This window comes from Bemisia tabaci, chromosome 1, assembly GCF_918797505.1.
Source record: "Bemisia tabaci chromosome 1, PGI_BMITA_v3".
NCBI lineage: Eukaryota > Metazoa > Arthropoda > Insecta > Hemiptera > Aleyrodidae > Bemisia > Bemisia tabaci.
This window is the reverse complement of record NC_092793.1, coordinates 10362245-10389139: the sequence shown is the minus strand read 5'-3', so window position 1 is coordinate 10389139 and position 26895 is coordinate 10362245. Positions and strand designations below refer to the sequence as shown.

The window sequence follows — 26895 nt, the reverse complement described above, 5'->3', positions numbered from 1 at the left end:
TTGAATGGAAAATGAGTTCGTATTGACTAAAATACAATTACGAGTACTTAAAAAATCACAAACATTACTGCACAGTAAAATTTTAAAAAAAATATTTCAACTAAGTAGTACAAGCACAACATCAAAGAAACTCAGAATCTTGGAGAGTTCAAGAGATGGAAATTCAAAAATGTGCCTATCCTTTTTTTTTGTATGCATACTATTGACAGAACTTCTAAAATTTCAAGTCGATATCAAACATCTAAAATTACTATGATAACTCATATCCATTCACACTAAAATTGAAACGATGCGACTTTTCGTTGAGTTAAAAAACACTTTACCTCTCAAACAATTGATCTATACATCACCTACGCTAACAAATAAAATATACATGTAAAATTTGGTACAAAAGTATTTTTACGGTATCAATTTTCTTAATCTTTCAGACAATCTAAAATGATCTAACAAATGTTCAATGATTAGCATTTTTTCTTCAAAGAGTATTGTACCTTCTCAAGATTATTAGAATTGTTTGGCACAGAAGATTGACCCATGATTAAAGAAGAAAATCAGCAATTGAGAAAGAGAAATTTGCAGGAGAAAAATTAAAAAAGTGCTGAAACATGCCTAATCATAAAAAGGACTGACATGCCATGCTACGATGCAGCAGCATTAACTAGACATTGGCGTCATCTTAACTAAAAATAAAAAGCTGAGACTCAAACTTAAAAACCGTACTTCCTACTCACAGCTCTTTCCTTGTTCTTCGTCTTCCAGACAAATTACTGATATTTCAAAATACTAGATCCTTGAGGGAATGCGTATTTGGATGAGAATGCCTCATGAACTCGATTTCGTTTCATTCATAACAACAAATGAATTGCACATAAGGGTTCTTTGGCTTTCGTCAGGATGCATGTTCAAACTGGATAAATAATTGAAAAATCTATTGGAGCGTTTGGAATTACCAGCGAGTCTTACACACTCGGAGCGACTAATGGATCTTATCATAGGTAAATAATCACAGAAAATAGACTCTCGTTCGATTTGTTCCTGAATTGGGAGCCCAGTTAAGAGAATTTCCTCCACTTTCCGCAGCTTCTTCTTCCATCTGGAAAAGTAGGAACAAAATTTAATGAGATTCTTTGTGAAATTGTTAAAAGACAGAGAAAAACTTGAAAGTAGCTGCAGATAGCAAAAAAATCATATAAGCAAATCAAATATCATTTTTGACTTTTTCATTTCGATTAATTTTGGTTATTCTTGTCATCAACTCTTTCTACAGGGGTGCAATAAGTTCAAAATTATAGAACATTTTGCCCAATATGGAGTTTTTTCCCTTACTTACTTTCCAAAAATTTCTTCACTTCCCTGAATGTTCCCAAGAGGTACATTTTTCATCATCTTCTTGCGATTGTATTTGAAATATTTTCCTGGGTATTCTATATTTCCACCTATTCTATCCCATCAAGTCTTTAAAACAACAAATCATTTAGAAACGGCCAAGTCCTTGAAGCTTTAAAGGCCTCCCCTTCCATTTTTTCCCGCCCTGTTTCAAATAAAAATTTTCTCACTGACCACTCAATATTGGGTCACATGCCCTGGCTAGAGTACCTTTGTGGAGAGAATGCGGAAAAGTCTGAAATTTTGTATGTCTTGTGAAAAAATGTCTGAAGTTATGGAAGCCAACCAACGAACTCAAATTGTCTAGAATGATTTATTATTACAATGGAGAATTTGCAGGTGTCTGAAATTTGATAAATTCCGTGTGAAAGTGGATGTCACCAAGTGAGCTGAACACGAGGAAACCCTTGGTTCATAAATCGAACAATTATTGGAGGAGATACGACAAGATAACCTAATCTGCTAAAATACATGTGTTTAAATGGGAAATGCCACCAGATGACGTCGCTAGGCAGTGCATTTTCTCACTTTTAAATCTATTTTTATACTATTTCCCATGTCAGAAAAAAATTATAAAAAATACTGCAAAATCAGCTTTCAGGCACTTTCAGATGAAGCAATACAAAATTTGCGTGCAAATTCTCCACTATTACAACATGTTGTTTGTAAAGCAGGTACTTGACTAAGTTTTTGCATAAAACTCACTTTTGCGGAGGGACGCTTACTTAAAAACATTCTTGGCCTTTTTGCTTTGGTATTGGAGTCTGAAAATTGGCAGCACCTTTTTTCTAGTTTTTTTCATGTGGGAAGGTTGGCTGCCCTTCTAGGCCCTAAGAGCTCCATATTTCGCCATGTCTGTACTCTCTCCATAAATATTCTCTAGCCTTGGCCTCTTTAACAGTCTTACAAAAAAATTTCTAGTGAAATGCCCATAAATGTTCCTGCCCATGGGTGCAGAAGCTTCCAAGCTTGTGAACTTTCACATGCTCACCTTCCAGCTTTCCACAAAATTTCCCCCTGTTCCTAAAGATGATGCTTTCTTTTCGTTTACTTTCGACTTTCGATTCTTATAAATTTCGTAAGCCGAGAGTTAAAAAAATTTAAATATTGGTCTTCAAATTTTACCCTCCCACATTTCTGCATGTCTACCGAGGTGAGTCATCAGTAATTTTCTACACCTCTGCCTCTGCCTTTTAGACAATGACTTCCACTGTAGAAGGGTGCTTACTGCATTCCTTTATTATAAAAATATGTTTGAGATGCTAATTTAATTTTTAGTTGTGCAAAGGTTTCCGTATAACAGTGAATAGAATAAAGACAGATGGACCAAAAGATTTTTACAGATTATATTTTTATTTCCGATTGAATTTGGATTAATTTCCCAGTCAGGCTGTTCGATTTTGGTGATTTCACAAATATTGCCTTAGGCTGATTGTGAAATAAAGACTGAGAGGGGGTTGAGTCTTTAACTCCAAGAGCAGGATTAGCCTTTGGGAGGTACTAATTTGAGATAGAAAAAAAGACAATATTGGGAGTTGTTGAGTCTTTCCTTTCTTTCTTTTTTTTGTGGTTGTTAAAAGAAAGTAAAACTAGGAAAATTCTATTCGAAAATATTTACCTGACCAAATCGGGAGACAAGCCGTTCTGGACGCAGTTGGTAAGTTTCATGTCCAAATACCTGGCATTCCTTGATATAAATTCATGACTAAGGACTACTGAGAGTGAATCATGGCCAGCATGTTCGTGATTTGTTCTCTCATTTAGGAGACATGAATCAGTTGCATTGACATGCCATGCTTTGGGACTAGGGTCTTCAGATTTGATGGTCTTAAAACAGAAAGAAAGGTCCAGAATAATTTTATAAGAGGATGCATAAGAAAAAATAAAGATATACTAATGTGTTCATAAAACTAGATTTGACAACTAGGTTTTTGGTTGTTTCACGCTGTTTAGTTAGGTATCCCTGAGTAGTAGAGTAATTAAGAATTTAGGGGCAAATTTTTGAAACTCCGGAACTTTTCCTCCTTACAACTGAAGCCTTGGTGACTTATTGGGGACTTGAGTTTGCACCGCTGACCAATGAGAGGGCTGGCCAAGGTATTAGCCTAAAATTTTTGCTCTGAATTAAATGTCATCAGCTGGCTACTTCAGCTATTGTCGTCCTCAGCTAGCCACTGTCAACAATGGCTGGACACTTTGGCAAATGACTACTAGCAAATGATCATACAGTGGTGTAATGAACCATCACACCCAGCCTTGAGAATCCATTGAGAGAGCCAACTGCGATGTGAAGGAAATGTTCAGGGCTGGGATGGCAGATAATTTTAACATTAGCTTGCTATTTTAGCCATCGTCGACATTGGTTGGCCATTGTTGATATTGGCTGGTTTGGTCATTGACTTTAACAGATACAAATGCAAAATACACGAGTTATAAAAGTTATCACTCAAGTAGGCTATCACATAACCTACTGGCATAAACTTTTTGAGTAGAAAATTAAAAATTTCATAAGTTTCTGGGACTAGTTCAAATAATTCAAAACCATACTTAATATAGAGAAATTAGAATTTTTCAGGCATTTTGTTCTTGGACCTTGGTTTTTTTCTTGAGTTTTTCAGAACAAATAGGTCATAGGTCATAACAAATGGCGATAGGAAAAAAGGTTATAGTGTCATGAGTAAAATTGGAGGATAAAAGTTTTCTGATACACAAAAAGAAAGAACTGAAAAGTACATCGCTATTAGATGATGTTCCACTTTACCAAGTTTTCGATTTATCAAGAAGAAAGATTTTAGCAAAATTAAAAAGGAGATTTGAAACTTACATGGTAACGTGATGATGACCAAACTTCTGCGACGGCCAAATTATCTATGAAAGAAGCTAATTTATGGAATTTTAGGCAGTCTTCATGACTAGGAATAGACGGTTCTGCAGGATGGCCAGAAACTAATTCTTCACTTCCATTCGTTTTCTCATTGGATGGATCAAGATGTGACGGCATTGACTTTTTAACCGTCTTAATGGTTAGAGGCGAAATCGAAAGTGGAAGTGGCCACTGCCACCATAGTTTTCCAATATCTAGAGGCCAGCCAACCTCTGAATCAGTCTAGAAACAAATGAAAAATTAAAAAAAAATTAAATATTTCCAGGATTCAGTTAGCTAGCTTTAGCTTTCCCAGGTTTGCTACATATGTAAAATAAAACAAGAGAGCTTTCAAATTATCTTTGAAACTTGTCAGGTGAGAAAGTCTGAAGATTTTCCTAATCAGACAGAAAATCAAAACAGAATTTATAGGCTGTTGGAATTAAAGTTGAATAATTTTTCCAGATGTCAGACTTTAGCAACAGACTTAACATCTTGACTTGCACATTTTGTTTCGATAAAATTGAATATCCATACTTCAAGAAACACCCCTGCCGCTTCGACATATTGCGAAAATGCACAAAAAAAAAGTGATATTCAATCTGCTGAAGACCTTTATAGTTTTGTTAACTTATGCTCTTTCAAAGGGACTGTGGAGCTATGATAATGCGAAGAACCTCAGAGAATGCAATGGTACTTTTTGACACACTTTGATCTAAATAGTGAGCGTGATGCTTGGAACAATGCTTGTTCAATTATCAAGATGAGGACTTCCCAGCTAAGTGTCTCTGCAGGCAATAAAATAGAAGAAGAAATTTTCACCCTAACGGCAGTGGGAAATCATACAACATTTCTACTTTATAGGGCAATGAATCAGAAATTACTAGGAACAGATTGTGGTTTGATGCTCGCTGTTTTAAATGTACTTTGGCAAAACCATTAAACTACCTCACAATTGAAATACTTACTTGAGGGTCCCCTCTATGACACAGAAAACTCATCATTATTTAAGATAAAGGACAATGCGAAGATCACTGCACTTACTTGAGGCTTAAAGGTTGAGATCAGATGATACTGTAAAGTCAGCATTGCTTGCCTTAAATCTCTGGTTTCATAGACAATTCTTTCAGCATCCTCTTTAGGCAGTTCTACCATTTCACTGAGAGCTATTAATTGCAAGAAGGTTCCTGCGCACAAGGAAAAAGTTGAGCACTGTTACAAAGTGTTATTTAAGTGAATCGATGACAATGATCATTCAATAAACCAAAATGAGAGCGTTTGCACAGCACACAGAATGGCACATTCAACCACTCTCCATTTCAAAATTCAACCTAAGCTGAAGAGTTGATTTGATCATTGAAACTTCTACTATCAGACATCATTTTTCCAAAAACATAAAAAAAAACTGCCTGAGTTCAGAGAAAGTTTAAGTCAAATTCAATTTTTTAGTACATCAACACGAAGTAAGCTAATGAGGTTTTGTACATGAGTTCTGGAATCTTCAGCTAAGAAAATAAAAAAAGAGGAAAAAAAGAAAAAAAAACGAGCAAGAAAGTTCTAATATGTTTATATTACAGAAGCGCTCAGCTGTCAGTCTGCTTTTAAAGTGAAAAATACAATTTTAGCGGCTCTGGTGCTTGCACTAGAGCTGCTATTCCGGACGGTCCCAGCTGGGGAGTATCAATGCAGCATGTTACATTGTAGAGACCGCGCGTTGGTTGATGGGAATCGGCGCCATTTTCGGCTATGTTCCTTGTCATGACTTTATTTTATTGCATACTGTTTTATTGTTAGTCAATGCTATGTTGTGTATTGTATTTTTGGAATCATGGTGATACAGTCAACAATTCAAAACTTGTTTGTGCTTTTATCTCGTGATGGAAAAAATGTACTTTACGTTCAAAATTTGAAAATTTGAATTTTAAAGTTTTCGCGGTTAAGGAAGCTTTAACCACTGGGTTGGAGCTTCCTAGTCATTTACTCGATATCAGCTGATAGCAAACAAAGGTTACCAGGGAAACCGTAAACGTCTAACAACTATCGTGGCCATTGGGGCGATTATTGAAATGATATCGACTGTATGTCGCCGCTTACGACAGGACATAGCCCTATCTTAACTGTGTAATATATCGCAATTCGATATTGTTTTGATTTTTAAAAGGAGCAATTCATTCATACAGTTCCGATTAGTTTTGGCGAACGGGCCCTTAACCTACGGCACTCGGCTCATGGGAATTTTTTAACTCTAAATTTTTTAACCTAACTCTTCCATTCCGGGAACATATTTATTGAAAACGGCGACTTTTTCAACAGTCCTATTTTTATCTACAACATCTAAGTGGCCCTTCATAATCATTTAATTTTGGCCCCTGGCCAGAAAAAGGTTCGGAAATTGCAGTGATTTTGCCGAAAATGCTGAAGTAAGTAAATTTGGGCATTTTTTTTTTCCTTCTTCAAACTCTGTGGAGAAGCACTTCTCCTCCAGTACATCTATTTTTTTACTTATCTCTCGCAAGGTACATTTACAGAAGGTGTGTTCCAGTATTAACAGTTCAGATTCGTTGTTTTTTTATTATAACGCTTATTTCGGAAAGCAATTATTACATTGTTCAATTCTACTGACTTTCAACACTCGATTATACTCCCGGCAAATTCTGCAGCAGCGTTTCAAATGTTGACTCTAATGCTTCCAACAGCCATCCGATGTCTAAGGGTTTATTCCTAGATTTAGGGATTTTCCGGAATTTCCAGGGATTTAGGGATTTTTCAGGAAATCTAGGGATTTTTTTTTGATGAGGTAAAGTTACCAAAATCAACTTTTTAACCTCAATTATAGCTTCGACAATCGAAAACATTTTTTCATCTATATTTTGTAGGCCTTTTTGGCAACACTATTTTCCCCGCAAATAAGCCGGAAATTAAAACGATTGTGTCCTTCGATGTACTTGACATTCAACTGCATTCAACCTGTTAATAATAAGAAATCAACTAATATTCTTTCATTTTATTGGTCTGGATTAGCACTGCTTTCAGAGAGCGCCAAAATTCAAACGAGCCAATCAGATTTAAATATTGCAAATCGCTACATCGAATGACATCATGATTCTTCATAAAAAAATGGCGCTTTTTGCAAAATCTAGGGATTTTTTAAGTATATTTGAGCAAATCTGGGGATTTAGGGATTTTTAGCGAAATCTAGGCATTTTTTTTCTTCCCCGCTAGGGATTTAATATCGGAAGACTGGCTTCCAGTATCGCAGCGTTGATCGTCGCTGATGTCGAAATGGAACCTAATGCCGGACTTACTGTAACACCTCCATTCCTCAATTCCGGTGAGGAATACGTCTCTACCCTTAACTCAATATAAATATACAAATTGATAAGTGAGTGCTTTAGTCTCCTGAAAACAGAATTGCGAAACTTAAAATTGGAGAAAAATGATGAGTAAATGAAAAAATGGAACCAATTGATGGAAAAGTCGCATGCCATTCTGACACAAAATATGGCGTCTATCGAATCACCTTAACTAAATAAAATAACCAAATTTTCAACTCTCAAACTATCAACTATCAACTATCAAAATTCAAACTATCAAAATTTCCAACAATGACAAAAATGATTGTAATATACCTATAATGTAATGAAATATACACGCTCTAATCATTTAATTTGTATTACCTTTATGTTATGTACCTACATGTTATACTATTTTTATAATAAATTTTGCCAACATGCTTTTCAATTCAGTCTACAACATTTCATTCCGACGTGGCAATAATGATTTATAATGCCCCTAAACATTAAAATGAATTACAATAGTAATGCCGCATTATAATGTCGTATTATACATCGCAACGATTCATGTCCTACTGATTATTGATTATTGTAAGATGAATTCTGTTTTCTCTGATTGTATGTTTCATACGTGCGAAGCAAGTACGGGTCACTAGAAACGTGGTTCGTACGGGTGGTGATGAAATTGATCTTCGAATACCTTTTGATGAGCTAGGGAAATGGAACCATCTGCATCTCATGGACAATAAATAGTTGCCGTAATTAAGGTCATCCCGTGATTAAGGTGCCGTGATTTAAGTCATAAATTCTTCATCTAATTCTTGATTCATCTCCAAAATGTCTGCTAAAGCTTTCATGCGCTTCTCCTTGTATGCATGAATGAGCAAATTGGGTATCGAACAAGCGGACACTTTTTGAAAATTTAGATGATTCTGGACAATATCGTACAGAAGTCCACGAGCTGCAGATAGAACCATTACCTCTAGCTCATCAAAAGTTATTCGAAGATCATTCAACAACCTCTTTGACAAGTTGCAAAAACTTTTCGTTAACAATAGTGTCACACGGTACTAGGAATATTTACTATTTAACGAACCTTATATTTCCCTGACTCAGTCCTAAATTATAGAAGTATGCGTTACTTTTCCAGCAATCCAAAAAAACAATTATACAAAAAACCAATACCTACACTTTCAGATATAAAAATGCAAATTTTTTGCAGCCTCGCTAAACGACTTATCAACCAGAGATTTTTTAGGAAGCGGACCTCCAAAGAGCTTTCAAAATTAAAAGTATACAACAAGTGATAATGCCATGTATTCGCCATATCAAAGCCCAATACACATTTATACACCGGCTACGTAAATCTGCTAAGTTACAAAACATGAATCGACAGTTGTCGGATTGTACATCAATGACAAAATGTGTCTAGGCCCTCATTCTTGACTACAACTACTGCCCCCAGAGCCGCTCTCCGACGCCAATGCGTTGGAGCTTCCTGCTTGTTTATTAATTGATGGCGCATTGGAGGTAATGAAAAAATCTAACAAAACTCAGCTGACATGATGCATATTGATTTTTGCTTTGACGGCATTATCATAACAACATTTTCAAGGTAGGCCCGTTTTTAAGTTCACTTACAAAGATGAGCACCGATGAAAGGAAAACTCACCTCAATGAAAATTGCAAAGATCAACTTTAAGAAAACTACCCTACCGTAAAACCAATAAATTAAAGGAGAAAGATTATAGTCCTCCATGGTTCAATATCAGAAGTATTAGATCACACATTAATCCATTCTAAATATGTGAGGCCCCTATCCAGTGAGATCTGAATGAGCCGGTGCGCCATTTGATAACACTTGCTACTAGTATACTGGAGTTCTATGGGCAGGTTTAAATCAATATGCGCGCTCCATTGGCTGAGCGCTTAAAAGTGTTTGTAGGGAGCTATGAGTGGCAAAAAAATCTTTCAAAAAGTGAATCAACTGTCTGTATACAGTTTTTTTATACACCTGAAACTGAAAAGGTGATATTCATATAAAAAAAGGTAAAGGCAAAAGGCAAGGTAAAAGGCAAAGTAAAGGTTTCACTTTGATTTCTGAGGAATTGTGTTGTGAATTCACCTTGATTACCAATTTTCCACTTGTAGAAAAAGGAAATTTTGCAATGCTAAGAAAAATTCTGTTCCTACTTACTCATGTCGAAGAAAGAGGGTTTACTGAACTCCAAAAGTAGGCACTGCTGTTTGATAAATTTATTGAGATGAGAGCACTGAATACTATTAGAAACCAAGATTACTGGCCGTTTTGACATGGTGCTCAAGGAGGACAGAGCTGCAATGAATCCATCATCATGGTCAGAGAAAATGAGATCTGCATCTTCGATCAAGATGATTGACATTACTTTGGCATCTGGACCCAGGCCAGGATCTTTTGATTTTAATTTCTTTTTTTTCTTCTTCTTGTCTCCCTTCGCCGCTTTGGAGAACATGTCAGCGAGAATATTCGACACTCGCTTGACTTGGTGGGATTGGGTGGCTTCCAGCAATTCAGAGAGCACTTTTTTCCCATTTCGATTACAGGAGGCATTCAGCTCAAGGACTTGGCACCCTAGTTCTTTTGCCACTGCGTACACAGAGCTTGTTTTACCACATCCAGGAGGTCCTGATATTATGGCCACATTGTTAGCGCACTTGGTGAGACTGCTATCATCATCTGAAGATACGAACTCATCACCACTGCTCTCATCCAAGTCTGTAATAAAAATCAAAGAGCATTAAGAATATTTCCACATGACACAACACTCCAAAAACTGAAATTATTTTTCAAATCACTTTCTGGGTTTTCTTGACAATTCCAACAGGCTTTCGTTGCGTGCTCAAAAATTCCTAAAATGAATAATACCGGAGACATAAAAAACTGGTGACTATGCTAAAGTAAATTTCGTAACAAAACACAACAGTTATGTTAGAAAGGAAAACTAGCATTTTTGAGGAGAGCTAAAAATTCTTTCTCTAACATTATTTCCCCTATGAGGACAATAATCAATAATTTTGCAGTGAAATTTTTCCAAAATATTTCGACAAAGAGACAGGAGAATCATGCAAAGGGACTCTGCCGCTTCTGAGAACAAACATTTTTTCGGGAGTCTTCCCAAAAATTTTGTACTGAGATCAGTTTTTTTAGAGCTTAAATTAAGAAACCAACATCTGTTCACATGGGCAACCTATTCACTTAAACTTCTGAGGCTACTGGGAATATTCTTTAAAATTGCTACTCCTGGTCCCAGCACTGCTATTTCCCAGAACTTTTTGATCCTTATTCACACTTCAAGGTATAAATTAAATTCAGTCAACTTTTATTTAATGAAATAAAATGTGGCAGAAAGTTTGCAATGTCACCAATCAAGTCTAGTTTCACCTTCATTATAAACAATCCCCGACCAGGGCACAGCAAGTTGGTGAATTTCTTGTACTTTTCCCCATTAAAAGTTACTGAGGTATAATTTTGTTGTGCTAAGCAAAAATGCTGTGTGAATACCCGGATGTTGTCTATCTTCTCTGTATGGAAAATTTATTCTTGACGGAATTGAGGAATACTCTTCCTTGGAAGTTTCGAATACTGTAGATTAGAAAAGGATTAAAATTCTCAACAAAATTGGTAGACAAATGGACCGAGTTTAACAGAAAGGAACCAAGCCACATCAGCTATTGCCAAGTTTAACTGGGCAATTAATTTTTTTACGAGAGAACGTTTGTTCGGATTTCTTTGAAAATTTTAAGGAATTTGCTTCGCACCATGGAGAATTTTCACTGAAATTTGCACGAAAATCCGCACAACCGTTTTTATGTAAAAAATTAAATTGCCCAATTAAATTTGGCCATAGCTGATGTGGCTTGGTTCCTTTCTGTTTAACGCGGTCCAAATATCCGCTTGCTTCCCTGAAAATTTTTATTTTGTTCAGGGAAATTTTGCAACGTCTATAGGCTCATATAGCGTTTATCCTTGAATTGGCAGAACTGGAAAATCTTTACCTTTCTTTTTGGAAGCTTTCTGTTCTTCTAACCATCGTTTGAGTTCAGAAACACAAGAGCCGTTGCCAAGAACTTCTTGGGAGCTTTGAGGCTTGTATTTTTCAGTCCACATTTCATGTTTCACTTCAGAAGACTTGTCGGCAGAGGAGATTTTTTCCAATTTCTTCTCAAAAACTTCAAATGGAAAATTGCTTGCCTACAATGAAAAATCGAAAAGCAAAAGTCATGAAGAGGCAGAAGTATCAATTAAAATTATATCTTTTTTCAGGACATTTCAGGATCAAGCAAATGAGCAGCATGCATGTTGAGTGAACAATTTGCAGGTGTCTGAAATTTGATGAATTTATAATTGAAGGAAACTACGACTTAAACTAAGCACGAGCATATTCTCAGTTTCTCAATTGATCAATTATTGGAAGAATTATGAGAGAATTATATGAACTGCTTAAATGCATGTGTTTAAATCTGAAATGCTGTCATGCGATAGTGCAAGGGGGTAAATTTTCTTAAGTTTAAAAAGGTTTCTCTTTCATATCTCATCAACTTCTTCTTCTACTGGCAACTAGGGCACAGCCTTGTTGGTCAAGCTCTCAAGAACCAAGCGTATATAAATCAACAATAAATATAAACGATATGTCAAAACAATAAAGACAAAAACACCAATACAAATTTTCAATTGTCTTCCGAAGGGAGCCAGCTTAGTGTCTAGCTCTCGGATGGTCGTCCAGGTAACCTATTCCCTGAGGGTTGTCCGTTCACACTAATTTTTGCTAGTCGTTTGCTTAGTTTGATTTCCCATGTCAGAAAAAAATTATAAAAAACACTGTAATTTTAATTCATCGAACACTTTCTTGTGAATAATAAAACTGTCTCAAGCAAATTCTCCATTAAGGACATGAACGTAAAAAGAGATGCATGTTTGTTAATCGAGCGGGTTATTTGAGAAGGGGTGCGATCCTGTGATCGCCAAAATCCAAGTTTTGAGGAAACGTAAAACAACTTAATTCTCCAACAATTCTGCATATTAATGGCTAAAGTGAAAAACCATGTATCTCCGTTTGCGATGTTGCAGACTTCCTATCATACTTAATTTTTTCTATAGAGAACCAGCCCGAATAATTTCTAGGAAAATTTCTTGAATTTCCTTCTCTGTTAGAAGAATATTCTGTATAAATGTCAAGCTTTATTTAGCTTGTTGCTTTTCGAGAAAATATAATAGGATCAAAAATTTTGAAACACTGCAGTAGATAGACAGGGTTTCATACTTGGACCATCGATATTCCTATTCAGAAAAATTAACTGATATTCAATAAGACCACGGTCACAAGAATGGGGTCCAAGAAATTGGGCAAGAAATGAACAATTTTAGAATTTTGGCATAGATGCCCTTCTTCCACAAAACTACTCAATACTGTTAATATAAACAGATGTATGATAGTAAAACAGCATTCGAGTTTGATGAAAATTTTAAAAATCATAGTTTATACTCTAACTCATAGTTTTCATCATTTGGAATCACCCTGAGTTAGGAGAGGTGGCTTGAAACTTTAACCTTTTCCTCACTGAAGTATGTCTATAATGTAAAGAAAAGATGTTGAAAGAGCAATTATTTTGGTAGAATCGCTCGGTTAGATGCATCTACCTTCAAATAATAGTATTTCTTCGAGAACTGAATTACTGAAAATTTGGCGGCTAAGCCCTACTTTAAATAACCTCTTCAATTACGAGTCACTTGTTAAAAGTCTGATTTAATTTTATTTTTCGTACTCTATATGAGCTCGGTAAGCTCAATCTACAAAGCTTCGAGATGAATGTAACTACATTAAGAAACTTTAAAAGCTGGTTTTAGTGATTTCCACTAACTTGCTGTATGCTTCAGCTACTGAATAAATTAACTTTTATAAACATGATTGAATAAGAGACTGATGAGAAGAATGTTCCACAAGGTAAAAATCATTACCTGCTTCTTTAAATACCGCGTCTGTCTCTTACTATCATTGCATTTGGGCCATGAAATGTTTTCATTCAGCATTGGGGCATGAACAGCAGGGTCGATCAAGTTTTTCCAAGGTTCCTTCAAACTGTCATTCACAATTTCTAATAAGTCTACGTCTGGTCTCAGTTTAAAGGATTTTCCTAGTTCCAGCAAAGCATTTTCTTGAGACAAGGTATTGTCGTACCCAACATGGCTTATCTTCGGAAATGGAACATAATACTCTTCTTCAGATTTTTCCTGACTGAAAAAAAATTCATGATGAGAGTCAAGCAAAGTTACATCAAAATCAAATGCAGTTACTTCGTGGAGGCACAGGTGCAATAAAAATTATTCTTAATAGACCTATTTAGTTGCTATATCATTCGATATATATTCATTTCATTTTTTTGCCCTTATAAAGCAAGGCAAAGCGATATCATCATAACAATCCATTTTTTTCTGGAAAACATCAAATGAGTCAAATGACTTAGCCAATAAATTAGTCTATTGCTAAATTCTTAATGCAGTGTAAATTCTCCTTTGGACGGTAGAAACCTGCAATGTTGGTCCAAATTCATTAATTTACATCTCTTTGTGTAAGTCTTACGGAGACAGGAGATTTGCAATGAATTAGCAAAATTCCAGCACTCTTAGACTAATTACAGACTGATTCACTTACTTTGCCAATTCAAGATTTGTATCTCCATCACAAAAAGTTACAAATCACTACGACTCGACAAAATGTCTAACTAACAACACACACAAACTGGAAAAAATAGAACACGTAAAGATGATAGCTTATTATCATCTGTATATAATAATTAGGTATGAACTCATTCGCACTGAAAAATATGAGGTCGTATTAAATATCATTCCTTAAAAAAATTATTTCCTTAGGAGCCTCCATACAGTTTACATTGTTGTAGAAAAATGAATGATGGTATTCTGGACAAATACTTCAAAGCTATTCTAAAGTGTCAGAGGAAACTTATTTCTCTTCACAAAATAAAAATTATGCATCCCTATCAATTTTTAGAGTAGAGATGGCAAAAGTTTGTAACCATAATTAATTACATATTCCATAATAATTGCTGCTGTTGACAGCATAACCAGAAATTATCCATGAGAAAGAGGTTTACGAATAAAGATTCTTCACCACCGGGGCAAGGGGCATGGTAGAAAATTTCCAAGTCGTGAAAAAAGATCTTTTATCAGATACATATTCAATCAAAGGGAATCTAAACTGCAGGGTCTTAGTGCGATTCCACCTTTACGGATTCTAGCAGAAGCTATTATGTGTTGAATTATGAATATTAATACCCTGTTGCTGCATATACTCACTTGATTTTCTATATTTCCATTCTTTTTCGTATCTTACTTGATTCATTTTTCAAAATAATAAATGCGTAAAAATTTATTACATACGTTTTGAAAAACATGGAACAGTAGGTAGATAAATTAATTGAAATTTCAATTGTGATACACATTTAAAAATCCTCAGGTCAGGATATACATATCAACGGTGAAACTCCCATACAGTGTATTTTGGTTTACGACGTTGCAGATTTCCTGTCATACTTAATTTTTTAATGGAAAACTACTTAGCGTCAATTCTGAAAAACTTCCCAGATCTTTTCTCTACATGAAGAAAATTTTGCAAAAACTTTATGGAATGATGATGATGATGATGATGACTTTTTTTTCTCATTTGAAAGAGTAAAATGGGAGCAGAGAGTTTAAAACACTGCAGGTGAGATATGTGATAAAGGAATTTCACCGTCGATATGTGCCTGTTTTTTCAAGTTGAAGGCCATTTAGAAAAAGTAGGTTTAAAAGTTTTAGAGGAAAAATCAAACTGCTTGTAATGCTTAAAATACATGTCGACGGTGCAAGTCGGCAATCACATAACTCGGTTTGCGACGTCGCAGACTTCCTGTCATACATTATTTTTTAAATGGAAAACTACTCAACGGCAATTCTTTAAAACTGTCATGCTTTTTCTTCTCAATGCGAAGAAAATTCTGCAAAAACTTCAAGAAATAATGTCAATTTGCTCTCCTTTAAAAAAAAGGACGTAGAGGCGGAGATTTTCAGACACCGCAAACGAGTTATGTGATTGCCGACTTTCACCGTCAATGTCTCTTTTGACCCAAAAATATTGGCACGCGCAATTTTATACGTAATAATTTTAAAAAGAGTCAGCATTAGGAAATAACAGTAAATAGATGCATAAATATTGATGCTTGAATTCAAATTCTGAAGAGGTGTCATTCAAACCATTTTTGGAGGCCATAACTTCCCCAGGGTTTCTCTCTCTCTCACAATGGACATGAGATATTGCAATTAAGTTACACTTGGTTTACTGAATGGCTTTACGTTGCATCACTGAGCTGCTAAAGAGCGTATCATAGAGAAATCAATGGCTACTATACTGATTAAATGAAATTCAATTGTGAAACCTTTCCGAGACGTAAATCTGACAAAGATGACGGAAACATCATCAATACATTTATGGCAAGTATCAAAATGACACCTCTATTCTGGTCTTTTTAGTAACAAGCTCAGAGTATAAAAACCATTGATTAAAGTTTTTTTTTTCATTATTAGGGACTGAGTTTCATTCAAAATGAAACTGTCACAAGTTTTTGCCAAAGAAAATTTTTTAAAAAAAGTTCTTTTGTTCGAATTCAAAATGAAACAGTTGAGGTCAATATCACTTACGAATGTGTACGTAGTTTGTTCTTTCCACTTCAAATGATGCGTAATAAAGCAAGACAAATGATTTTAAAAACATTCATGAGTAAAATAATTTTGCTTTAATTCTAGTGCATCAGTGCGGTACAATCATCAGAAAACAAAAAAGTTGACTAAAATATGACAACAATCATTAATAGTGGAACTAAGCAGTACGGAAATATTATGTCAGTCATCATTAATATTAAAAAATTCTAACCACACACCAGCTTAGAACTTACATTTACACAAAAAGGAACTATGAAATAGTGTTACCGCAATCTAGCAAAGATTACAAACTCTAAGAATCTGCATAAGAATCTTCTTATGAACGTTACATTTTACGTGCAAACCATAAGTTGCACAATAGTCAGGGTGATATTATGTACAAATTTCGAGAAACATTTGCAGTCAGAACTTTTTCTTTCTCTTTCTTTCATTTCCTTTTGCTTCCAAGTATAAAAAAGAACTTGTTTTGATAGGAAAGCAGTGTTCCAACTTCACCTCCAAGTTTTAGGAGCCGTTTGGCCCATCAAGTTCAATTTTTAGGGGCCAAATTGAATTTTTGCCTATATATCACGGCGCATTTAGTGAAAAGTTATACGCAAGATATACAGTTACAGGACTTGCAAGTTGCAACTCGCAGCCATTACTTGGGAAAGGGAAAGGCCAAAGGAATGATATTCCGATTTAAAACAAGGAGCTTTTAGTTTACTGAAAGTTTGTTCAATGAAATAATACTTTTTCTGACTTCCTATTATGAAAAGTAGTAGAACGATTCTATAGTATGCACGATAAGTAGTACGATTCTCGATCTGCTGAGCCGCTGCCGCGACGAAGTTCCGCGCGCAACTGCTTGCTATGCGCGTTCAGTCTAGGCTGACTGACAAAAATCTTGAAATCATCAAACCGTAATTTAGGATTGCGACAATTTTTTAGGGGCCACGTTTGGCGCAGGGTCTTCATTTTTTAGGGGCCATGGCCGATTTTTTAGGAGCATTTGGCGACATGGCGCTCGTGGGGTTGGAACACTGTAGGAAAGTTACCCCAAAGTAATATCTACTTGTCATTTCAAATCGTTAAACTTAATTCATGTTAAGTAAATAATAATTGGAGTAATAACTACAGAATGTAATATGTATAAAACGCTATACTGGCATGCCATGGAAAAACGCTGAATGAGCCGTCAGACGTTAACAAAGTTCCCTTGGTAATATACAAATTTTCTGGAAAGCTTAAGGTTATTTTTCTTCCAATTTTGTTTTAGAATATTGTTGCTTAATTTACAATAAAATATCTACAAATTTCAGGGCCAAATTGTCTTAACTTTCCGCAGAAATAAATATTTTATCAAAGGCAATTTGGCAATATTTGAAAGTTCCTTCAGCAATTTCCCTCAACATGGCAGTATTATAATTCAAATAAAAACTAAGGATTCCTGCCTCTCATTCTGATCTTCAGAAATCAAACCTAGTTGATTCTCATTGGGTCTCATTATTACCAGAATGAGCAGTCGAACACAACTCTATTCCCACATTTGACCTTCATGATTGGAATTGGTACCACAACTTGTTTAAAAAGAGAGTGATTTCACTCGGGTACATTTCTTTTTAAAAAAAGGAGAATAAAGCTTTCAGCTTCGGAAAGAAATTTTAAGATAATTTACATCCATGTCTCTAAAAATTAAAGACATAATACTTGCCTTACCTATAATTTCAAAAGAGTGAGTTTCAGAGTCTAATTCTTAAAACTTACAAAACAGTCGCCAATGTGACTGCATCACACTGACTGTAAATGAGAACACATTAAAAAAAAAATAAAAACTCAGATTGCACCTTGTCCATTAATACATACAGAAGGGTAGAGAGAATTTCAAGGACAATGAACTGATAGATACAGAGGAAGGAAAATCAGGATAATGAAAAATCTTACGCCTTCAACTGTTCAGTCTTCTGCTTAATTATATCGGGAACGCCACTGGATAGAAATTCCTTCTTTGCTTGAAGCGTTTCATCATCTATGACTATTGGCGAATCTGCTGAAGTGGAATTAGATGTATTCACTTTCGGAGTGCTCTTTTTCAAAAAAATTGAAGCCAACTTAACTAGAACAAAAAAAAAGAAGAAAAACATAGACAACAGCATTAAAATATGTGTTATTGGTTTAGTGCCTATTCTCCGTCAGTGCGAAACAGAGGACAAAGGCACACAAGTATTATCAGCTTTCTTTCTAAAAAATCGTACTGCGACATGATTAATGTGCCTTCCTAAAAACTTCAGTGTACATTGAAACGTTTTCCTGAGAATCTCCTGAACAGGTAATAAAAATGAAAGGTGGTCAGCAGACTTATTGAAATACTCAAATGATACCTCTAAAACTAACTTTTCTGCTTGCTTTTCAGATTCAGGTGATTTGCCCCCAATTCTTGCCATGGGAACTGGCATGCAATATATCACACTGATTAGGTAAAACTCTCAACAGACCTCTGAAGGACCTCTGGATTGTATGTGACATATCTTTCAAAGAAAATTCCTACCTTCATTGCTCTAAATTTTGCGATTTTGTTGGTAGAAGATGATTTTTTAAACTCATGCACAGGGCCTTATTTTGGCTAGAGAGTTAAAATCTGTTGAGATATTTTACTTAATTGATGCGATAAATCACACGCCAGTTCGACCATGCCAAAGGCCCAGAACGAATCACTTTAAATTTGCGAAAGAAACCTCTAATTTTTATTCACTTACTATACACAGATACACAATCATTCAAAAGCCAAGTTTTCTTAAGACCAAAGTGAACAGAAAAAAGAAAAAAAAATATTCGTGTGTACTTTGAAGTTTCTGGTATTACTTCTAACGATATTTTCAATAACCCAAGCATATAGTCAAAATGTGGGTAATCTCAAAATTTGATTTTTTGCTATTCTTGTTCTCTCTAGTTACAAATGTCAAGTTGACGACTGAGGTCGAAAAATGCATACTTCAATTTGTGACGTTTTAAGTCTCTATTCGTGTTTCCTTCCTTTGAGGGAAAATCAACTAACAGTTCCTGCTGAAATCTGTTAATTTTCTTCACTCACTCTAGCAACAAAAACCACACAAAATTGCAAGGAAAATTTTTGACTAGTTTCCCCTGAAGAAAATAGCGCGTAATCAGAGATTTTTAAACCTTGCAACGAACAAATTTTCCACATTCAGCCATCAAAATATCACTGTTTCTATTTGAAGACATGGCATAGAAATAAAATAATTATTACTTCTGAAACCCCCATTGAATGGTTGCTTTTTACACTTTTTCGATCCCATGTACAATGCTTAAAACTGTGATGGCTCATTCTAAAAGTTGCTGGTTCACCAGTTCCTGAATACAGATCTTCATAGGCATAGCATAGCAGTGCTAATATTTCATGAGATTAATATACATTTCAAATTCTGATGAGCCTATTACCTGGCGGTTTTGGTGTTTCACTTTCCTTGTTAGTGCTGGCGGAGGTTTTTGCTGATTCATCTTTGGATGTGTTGGATACCTTCTCAACTTCACTGACTTTGACCTTGGGACAAGAAGCCTTCTCCTCAATAACTTCAACATCATGTGAATCAGTGCTGCCCTCATCTGAATCCTTAACGTGAGACTTCTGCTGACTGCCAAATAATTTTCTTTTGACCTTGCTTTCAGGACTGCTTTCTGGACTCTTGCTATCTGTTAAGAGGACCCGATTTCATCAATCTTAGTTGACATGATAAAAACATGGGAGATTAATGTATTCGACATTTCTTACTTTAGATTGCCTTGGAACATGAATTATTTAAGCCTTCAGCTGAAACAGATCATGGGTTGGAAGCTGAACTCCTACAGCAAGAAGTACATAGAGCTATGAGCTGTTAATGTTTTAAATTCTCTTTTGGTATTTTCATTCAATTTGTGTTCCTCTTTCCACCTTCTAAATTTGGTCAAAATCATTGAAAGAGTGGAATTGATTCAGGTTTCAACATGCAATAATTGCATATCTGTGTAGTGACTCATTCAATCAGCGATCAAAGTGTTATTTTCGCCATCACAGGATGTCAAAAGAGGAATTCACTGTAAAGTCAGGAACTCAACTCCCTTTCCTACATTCAGCGTTAAATTATAATCATCTTGAATAAGTCACACTTCAATTTGATAAGAATAAAAAAGAGGAAAAATAAATTTAATTTGGAATATTTGCACTAATTGGGATAGGAGCTGTTGTTGATAATTGAAGACTCAGGAAAGATTCAAGTATCTGTGTTCGAAACTAACCATGAAGCATAGGGGCCAACTAGGTCAGTATTTAAGTCTCATTAGGTTTTTTTTCAGGGGCAGAGATAGTTTTTCTGATACAATATATGATGAGTATCGGATGTCTTTTGGCACCTAAGAATCAAGCTTTTCCTGACCGATTACACATTTTCCTTGCTTTTCCTCCCACAATTGAACCCATTCTAGGAATTTTTAGGAGGTTTCAATCAAAAAAGCTTGTCTAGGCTCCAACATATTTATGGCTGGCTGACCACAAAAAGTGCCTACATTGGCCACAACATTAATTATTAAAGCTCCATTAAGAAATACTTAAGCAAATTTTGCTCATACCGCCTGTTGAATTCAGTAAAGCACAGAAGCCACAAGCGATTTTCAATGCAATAGTTTACCATGATGAGCAAAGAGTACTTCAAATTCATTATTGTTAAATGCATTCAACTGAACAAAAGGAACATAGAGCAAGAAATGATCATTCATATTCATACCTGTGACTGTTGGTTTTGATGGGCTTTGTACAGCTAATTTAACCCTCATGGACCACTTCTTCGGACTCTTCCCCTTGCTTTTTGCCCTGTCATTTGCTGTTTTTGTAACTTCTGAGTCTGAGTCATTAGAATTCTCAAATTCAGTGTTTGGTATGACCTCAGAACTCAACAATTCTATTTTGTCTGCGTCCACAAGCATAGTCTTAAGTTTCTTTCGGCGAGGGGAGAATGGTGGCTCGGTGCTCTTTCTCTTTTTACTTGGAGATACCGGTGGAGAGTGGATAATAGCTCGTGTGGTCAGGCAACTACTCCTTTCTTCTTTCTTCATGTACGTCTTGTCAACTTTTCCAAAATATTTGAATAAACTGTTTTTCTGTGAGCTCTCCTCGGAAGATTTTGTTTGCGAGTACCTTTTTTCTTCGTTATCTGATTCAGACTTTGGTTTGACTGATTTTGTACCATCATTGGACTTCTGCGAAGCGTCAATGAAAACAGAGTCAGATGAGCTATTCAGATCAATTGTTTCTGTCTCTTCTTTCTGTTTCTGATCTTTGTCAATTTTGCCCTGGGAACTAACACTTTTCTCTGATTCTTTAGTTATGAATTCTTTTTGAGTACTTTTGGACTCTTCACTTTTTCTCGGTCGCCCCCTTTTCTTTGGAGGGGGTTTTTCAATTTCTTCAAAATCTGACCCTTTCTGACTCTTCCCCTCGGATTTTCTCTTTGCTTTCGTAGATGTTTCAATGTGTAGTTCATTGGAGACATCTTCACCACTTTTGAAACTTGTCTTCTTCTTTTTGGGAGGACTAGATGGTTCCAATTCCAGTTTTTCTTTTCTATTTAAACTAATTTTGACTTTCTTTTTCCCAGGAGATACAGGAGTAAATGATTTCTCTGGACCATCAGTTGAGTCTGTCCGCTGTTTTCTTTTACGTTTCACATCCAAAGGGGACTCAGTCAAGACGGTATTCTTTTCATCAGTCACACTTTTTTTGGGGGAATTTTTTGGTTTTTTGTTTCCAACAGGTGATGTTCCATCATCACCATTTTCTTTTTTCTTCTTGTTCGCTTTCTCAGGCGTTCCGTTTTTCTTCTCAGGCATTTCCAATTCACCTACTTTCTTCTTCTTCTTTTTCACTTTGTCAAGGGAGTCATTTTTGCCCTTGACATCAGCAAACTCTAACTGTTTTTTGCTTTTAGATGCTGACTTATCTTTTCCTTCACTTTGTTTGGATCCTGGTGAACTTTTCTTGGGGCTAGGCGAACAACTTTTAGACTCACTATGGTCAAGGAACTCTAACACTTCTTTCATAATTTTGGTATCATTTTCAGGTGTTTTCTTGGTCAGGTTGGACTTCTTTAGTACTGTAAGACCTTTTGGTGGAAGACTTTTGGGAGTTGAAGATAGAGATTTTTTGGGAGATTTAGGTTTATTTTCTGCACTTTTGCTCACACCAATTCCATTACTCAATTTGCGCCTGCCTGATTTGGGAGTGGAGAGAAGTTCACATTTTTCAATGTTAGAAAGCGAAGAATTATTTAAGGTAAGTTTATTTTTCGGACTTAAAGTGCTATTGTATTTTGCTAAAGACTCTTCATCTGGGTTACTGGCTAGAAACGTTTCTTTCAATTTCTGGAGTAAAAGTCTCTCTTTTAAGAGCTCCGTTTCCAACTCCTCATAACTTAATTTATTTTTACCGGGTGATGTATTGCTTTCTTTTTTAGCATTTTTTGGCTTGCGACCTCTCTTCTTTGGGGTGATAGAACTTGAAATTTCTTCAGATAATTTGACATCTTCATCTGTTTCATCTAAGTCAAAATTCATTGAAGCAGCCTCATCTGTGGTTTTGTTGTTTAAATCAGGAAGACTGTACTCACCATCAGGGAATTTTTTCTTTAGAACTTTTTGCAATATGTCCTGCATTGAGGTTTTAAACGTTTTTTGCGGACTGCCCCCCTTTAAGGGGTTTTTTATCATCTTTTCAGAGGTTTTAGAAGATTCACTTCGCTTTCTACGTGTCTTCTTTTCCGATGTGTCAACTGTAGAGTCAGGGCTCGCAATTTTTGGGGTGCTATTTCCATCTGTCTTAGAGTCTTGTTGAGACTTCCTGGACTTAAGACTTAGCTTTTTCGGTTTAGCAGGGGATTTGCTGGATACAATGGATATGTCTTCATCTCTCGTTTTCTCCTTAGACTCTGCAGTTTCCTCAGTGCTTACATTAGAACCAGAGGCAGCCTCCTCAGACGGACTCTTGGCTAGTTGGAAGTAGTGGGTTAGATTTTTCATTGTGGCCTGTTAAGAAAATGAGACATTAATGATTGCTGAAACAATGATTTAATGAGCAAACATTTCATGAAATGGATACATTTTGGAAATTAGACATAATTAAAAACTGTAAATATTGGCATTGTTGAAAAAAGCACAGTAGTAAATTAGAGTTTTACAGTTTTTCTTTTGCAATTGTTCAGATTCTCTGGCAAATTTCACTTTTTGGAAGGACAACTAACTGCTTTCATAGTTCAATATTCCGTATAATTTTTCTCAGAACTTTTTATTGAGAATAAACACTCTCTGAAAAATTTGTACCAAGAAATTGAACAAGAGTTCTTGAAAGAATATGTAGAGGCAAGAATTGTAAAGCAACACAATGGAGATGTTGCATGTATGAGGAATTTACGATTTGACTGTAGATTCTTATGTAAAAGTTTGCGAGAAACACGATGGTGCCACTGGTTTTCTCTGAAATCATCTCCCAAGCTCAAAAAAAGCTCTCAAAGTGAGGCCAAAATGGAGGGGATATCCCACCCTACCCTAAGAGTCCACCTCTACATCAAGACAAACTCTCCATGCAAAGATAGCGGGCAAATACATTAGCAGGGTTGCAGTGTTTTCAGTTTTGGAGTCCCCAAATAAAGTGGCAGCCCTGTCAATGTATTTGCTCCCTATCTTCGCATGGAGAGTTTTTTCTGATGTAGATGTGGACTCTCAGGGTAGGGTGGGATATCCCCTCCATCTTGGCCTCAACTTGAGAGCTTTTTTTGAGCTTGGGAGATGATTTCAGAGAAAACCAGTGGCACCATCGTGTTTCTCGCGAACTTTTACATAAGATCAACAGTCAAATCGCAAATCCCTCACACATGCAACATTTCCATTCTCGTTTACCTTGGGGTATGGAATGGTTTTTGCCTTTACATCATGAAGCATCAAGAACAGCACACATTACTTGTTTACACAAAAAAAGGGAAAAGAAATGTCGAACAGTTTTTGACACCAAGAATATGTACCAAACTAATGCAAAGTTTGAGCACTTAAAATAAAAAAAAGAGACAAAAATTCCTGAGTCTTCACGTTTTTTTCCACCAACATGCAATTTCTGCAATCCTGGTTTCACCATAAATATTGTACAGGGTAAAACTGAAACTGCGTTGTTAACTTGATAGTCAACTTCTTTCTTAGGACAAAAGATCTCCATGATCTACGCCTGACAGGTGGCTTTTTGCTTTGATCTCAAACAAACTGACTCTGCTTTGTGAGAATTCAGCCTATAAGATGAGTGAGGTGGACCACACTAGGGTCCCTGTATCAGAGCAGGTGCTAAGGGCGCCAGATTTTTATGTGTATCGCGGGGGTCCAGGAAGTGCCCCATCATATGCAAGGCATGTGAAAACTTGGAAAGGTCCTTAAAATGTGGAGGGAAGTAGAATTTTTTACGTTTAGAAGTTGAGATTTGAAGGGAAAAGGAGGGTGAAGGTCATCACCAATGATACTGGTTGGAGATTTTGTGGACAGTTGGCGAGCAGCAGCATGAAAATATGGTCGTGTGGAAGATTCTGCATCTCCACTAAATATAGTGTAAAGTTTTAAAAATCATGCATTCAAATAGAGGGGTGCAACTTCTTTGAACCAGATTTGAGACTACCTTCGTTGTTGCTTCAGCAGGAGAGAGTAGGAGGGTGGATAAATGTCAAAAACAATGCGAACAATCATCAAAAATCAACAACAGCACACAAGTGGTACTTAGGTAGCCGCATCCGGACTTAACAGCATAGCTCCTGCTAGATACATGAACCATTGCTTTGAGTCAAGCAATATTACGATGCCACACTCTTCTTGACATTTTGCTTTCATCTCTTCTTTTCATTAAAAGACAAACTGATTACTTTGAGTGAGGCTACATCCTGTTTTCAATAGAAATACAGGTAGACACAAGGCTGTAGAGAAAATATAGAGAGTGATGGCAATAAGGAGAGGGTTAAAAGCATTGGACCAGCGATTGCTGGCTGTGGCAAAGGAATGTAAATGCCTCCACTTGTTACCAGTAGCTGCGCATTTGCTGCAAGACCAGTCATGGCTGCCTCTAGAATGCATGACAAACCAGTGCTGTGGTTCATTCTATTACAGGGTTACAAGTGGAGAGGTTTAGCCTAACTCAATATATAAGCAGCAGTAAGATTATATCAATAATACACAAATCTAGACTCCTATTCCCCTCACAGTGAACAAAGCTGACCAATCTCTTTCATTGAGTTCCTTAGCTCGCATATCCTCTACAACTCACCCGTGGATTCGGATGTTCTGATATTATTGATACATTGGGATGTTCGAAACTTAATGCTTTAAATTGTAAAACTCTTGTAGGTGTAATCTTAATAAGTAGCAGCCCATAATTTCCTAGATTACACACAATCTAACGCAGAAAATACTTCTGCACAGGGTAATAAACAACTCACCAGGTATATTCTTTCCGAGGCTAGTTGGAATCAACCTGTACGTGCTCGGATTGAGAACAAGATTTCGAACAGTGTATAATGTTGAGAGAAGAAATATTCGAATGATTTTAGAGTGTAATCTTGCACATTAATCAAGATACCCTCTATCCTCTCTACTTTCTGCCTAGGCATTGGGGGCACTTATTTGGTGCTCTGATGCATGTAAGCTCTAGGAGTCGTTCATGAGGTGCAAATATATAAGATCATGGGGAAAAAACAAGTCTGTGAGTTTCTTTATAGTACTTACGGCTTCAAGATGTAATTTATCACGAGGTAAAAAGTTCTTGCATTAGGAGATTTTGAGCATCACATCATGCACACCATCAGAGGTTGGACCCTGACAGAGGGTATCGCGGAATTCGGAACACTAACCAACGAAATTCCCCGATTGCGGTAGTTCTAATCGTAATAATAACTACAATTAATTACCAAAGAGGTCTAAGGTCGAGTTGAAATTAATATAAAACACAAAATACTATGTATAATCACAGATAAACTCGGACATTATTCTTGAGTCGGCATTGGGCGGGAATCAATCGAATGATGATAGTTTTTGAGGTTATTGTTTATCCGCTACTGCAAAACAGTGTTGGTGATCGAATATAATTCTGCGAGGGTATTAAAATGCAACGAGAAAGATCTTAAATATCTCCGATTCGTCGATCACCTGTGCGAATAAAGATTTTTTTTAAAGTATTTTCCGGTCATCACGAAGACTAAAAAGGAAGCTTCATATCGCAGTCACTTTTATTGATTTTTTTAAAAACGTTCTAAATACAAGTCCATATAGCAACAGTGCAGCATAATAGCAACTCAACAAAGATGGAAATACAAATTAAGCCGCGAATTATTCAAATGCATGTGCTAAAGCAAATATCTGCGTTTCATGTCTTCGTAAAACACCAACGGATCAATTATAAACTTTGGATAACGTTGCGGATACACTTACTTAAGGAGAGCGATACCTACAGAACTTTACATGGTTTTGTACAAATTTTGGCGGGAATTTCGGATTTTTAGGTAACATGAATTACACTTAAACCCATAAAATCCAGAAGCAGCTCGTCAAAGGGA

The 26895-nt window shown here is 36.1% G+C and overlaps 1 protein-coding gene across 1 annotated transcript; it reads right to left on the bottom strand.

The window, feature by feature from the left end:
- Positions 1 to 26390, bottom strand: elg1 (enhanced level of genomic instability 1). The gene is made up of 11 exons (XM_019055300.2): positions 26069 to 26390; positions 21052 to 23344; positions 19733 to 19984; positions 18218 to 18389; positions 13538 to 13814; positions 11578 to 11773; positions 9740 to 10297; positions 5294 to 5436; positions 4211 to 4492; positions 3005 to 3213; positions 1 to 1093 (listed from the first exon to the last, which is right to left on the bottom strand). The coding sequence occupies exons 2-11, from the start codon at positions 23336 to 23338 to the stop codon at positions 823 to 825; spliced, it is 4647 nt and encodes a 1548-aa protein (XP_018910845.2). The 5' UTR covers positions 23339 to 23344; positions 26069 to 26390; the 3' UTR covers positions 1 to 822.
- Between the last annotated feature and the right edge of the window lie 505 nt (positions 26391 to 26895).

Bases quoted from the DNA above. Each gene is read 5' to 3' on its own strand.
- elg1 (XM_019055300.2), bottom strand. From the start codon at position 23,338: ATGAAAAATCTAACCCACTACTTCCAACTAGCCAAGAGTCCGTCTGAG. The intron at 18,390-19,732 runs GTAATAGGCTCA...TTTTTGTTCTAG, and splicing joins TGAAACACCAAAACCGCCAG to TTAAGTTGGCTTCAATTTTT. The intron at 4,493-5,293 runs GTAAGTGCAGTG...ATTTGTTTCTAG, and splicing joins TCTCAACCTTTAAGCCTCAA to ACTGATTCAGAGGTTGGCTG.